The sequence below is a fragment of the Naegleria gruberi genome (assembly GCF_000004985.1).
Source record: "Naegleria gruberi genomic scaffold NAEGRscaffold_172, whole genome shotgun sequence".
NCBI lineage: Eukaryota > Heterolobosea > Eutetramitea > Acrasida > Naegleriidae > Naegleria > Naegleria gruberi.
In genome coordinates, this window is record NW_003163164.1 from 10,478 (window position 1) to 12,077 (window position 1,600).

General features: G+C 32.1%; 1 protein-coding gene across 1 annotated transcript; it reads right to left on the reverse strand.

Annotated features, from left to right (window-relative positions):
• Positions 1 to 509: 509 nt before the first annotated feature.
• NAEGRDRAFT_76504 (silent information regulator family protein) lies at positions 510 to 1,423 on the reverse strand (the record flags this gene model as incomplete). Its single annotated transcript, XM_002668535.1, has 3 exons — positions 510 to 777; positions 826 to 1,108; positions 1,164 to 1,423. Coding segments are annotated over 3 exons (810 nt in total), but the record flags the coding sequence as incomplete, so codon positions are not given.
• Between the last annotated feature and the right edge of the window lie 177 nt (positions 1,424 to 1,600).

The window sequence follows — 1,600 nt, forward strand, 5'->3', positions numbered from 1 at the left end:
AAATTAAAGAAAAATTCCAGTAATTGTTGATTACATGAAGCAAGATTTGCTAGCTCGGAAGTATTTAGAAAACATCCAACAATTAATAATTCATCCCTATTTACTTTTTCTAATAGTTTGAGAGAATGTTGTGTAATTTTTAATGGTGAAACTCTATCAGAAACTACCACTGGAACTGGAACGTTAGATTCTTCTTTGTGTTGTTCTGAAACAGTTGAAAGGTCATCATTAGCATCAACCGTTCGAATCTTTGAGAAGAGACGAAACACCATTTTTTTTAACTTGATTTTCAGATCTCGCCCTTTCACTAATAATTTTCAAAAATGTTCTGCCAAGTTCAAAGGAAGTCAATTCTTGTATTTATGGGATTCTCTGCATGATAAATGCAATTGTTTCTCTCTATGTATTTTTCTTTGTAGTGTTTTAACAGCTAGCTCATTGAATGTTTGCCATTCCAACCTATTCAGTACATGAAAAAGTAGAGAGACAGATGAAGTTAATTGTTGTATTTATTTCTTACTCAATTCTACGAGATCGACTGGTCCTTTAACATATAATTCCTCCAATTCAGCTTCCCATCCTAATAATTTACATAATTTTTCAACACATTCATCAATGGATGAATCCTCTCCACCAAGGAACAAATCCAAATAATCTGAATCATCTCCAACTTCAGCAACATTTCCCTTCACCTTACTGAAAGGTCCACATTTTTCACGATTAAGAAGAGCACGTGTTGATCCTTCTGGAGCATATTCTGGTAAACCAGCAACAGGACTATTTTTACAATTATTAGGTCAATAACAAAATAATTCAATTACTTACTAGACTGACAAGGAAGTACCAATGACAATGAAGACTTCACAATCCTTGGAACGAAGCAAATCTGATTTGCAACAATCTACGTACTTGTTAGGTAATGACTCTCCGAACAAGACAATATCTGGTTTGACAATATGTCCACACTTGTCACACTTTGGAATTTGGACTTCTTCATCAGTTCCCATCTTTTTTACAATTTCAGACAATGAATATTCCTTTGAACATTCAATACAGTGACCAATATCGTACATTCCGTGACAATTTACCAAGTGCTCCTTTGTAATTCCTTTAAATGATTAAAAATTGTCACAATAAATATTCTGTAATATTGACAAACCTACCTGACTTGGCTTCCAAACCATCAATATTTTGAGTATATAATCTCTTCAACTTGTTCTTTTCTTCCAACAATTTGATAAAGTAGTGAGCTTTAGTTGGTTTATATCCAGAAGAAATGAAATCTCTACTCAAATGGAAGAATGGATGAGGATTAGTTGGAAGATATTTCAATTCGAAAATGGCTGTTGGATGAGGCAAATTATACTTTTGTAAATTATCATACAATCCAGTTCCAGGAGTTCTAAAATCAGGAATTCCAGCACTATCCAATTATTATCATTAATAATATTTAAATATTACAATTGAATCATTGAATATTATACCAAGTATAATGATGATGATAATAATATTAACAATCAATAATAAGGATAATAATAATGAATAAACCTACCTAGTGGACAATCCAGCTCCAGTCAATACAATAATTGATTCATCAGAG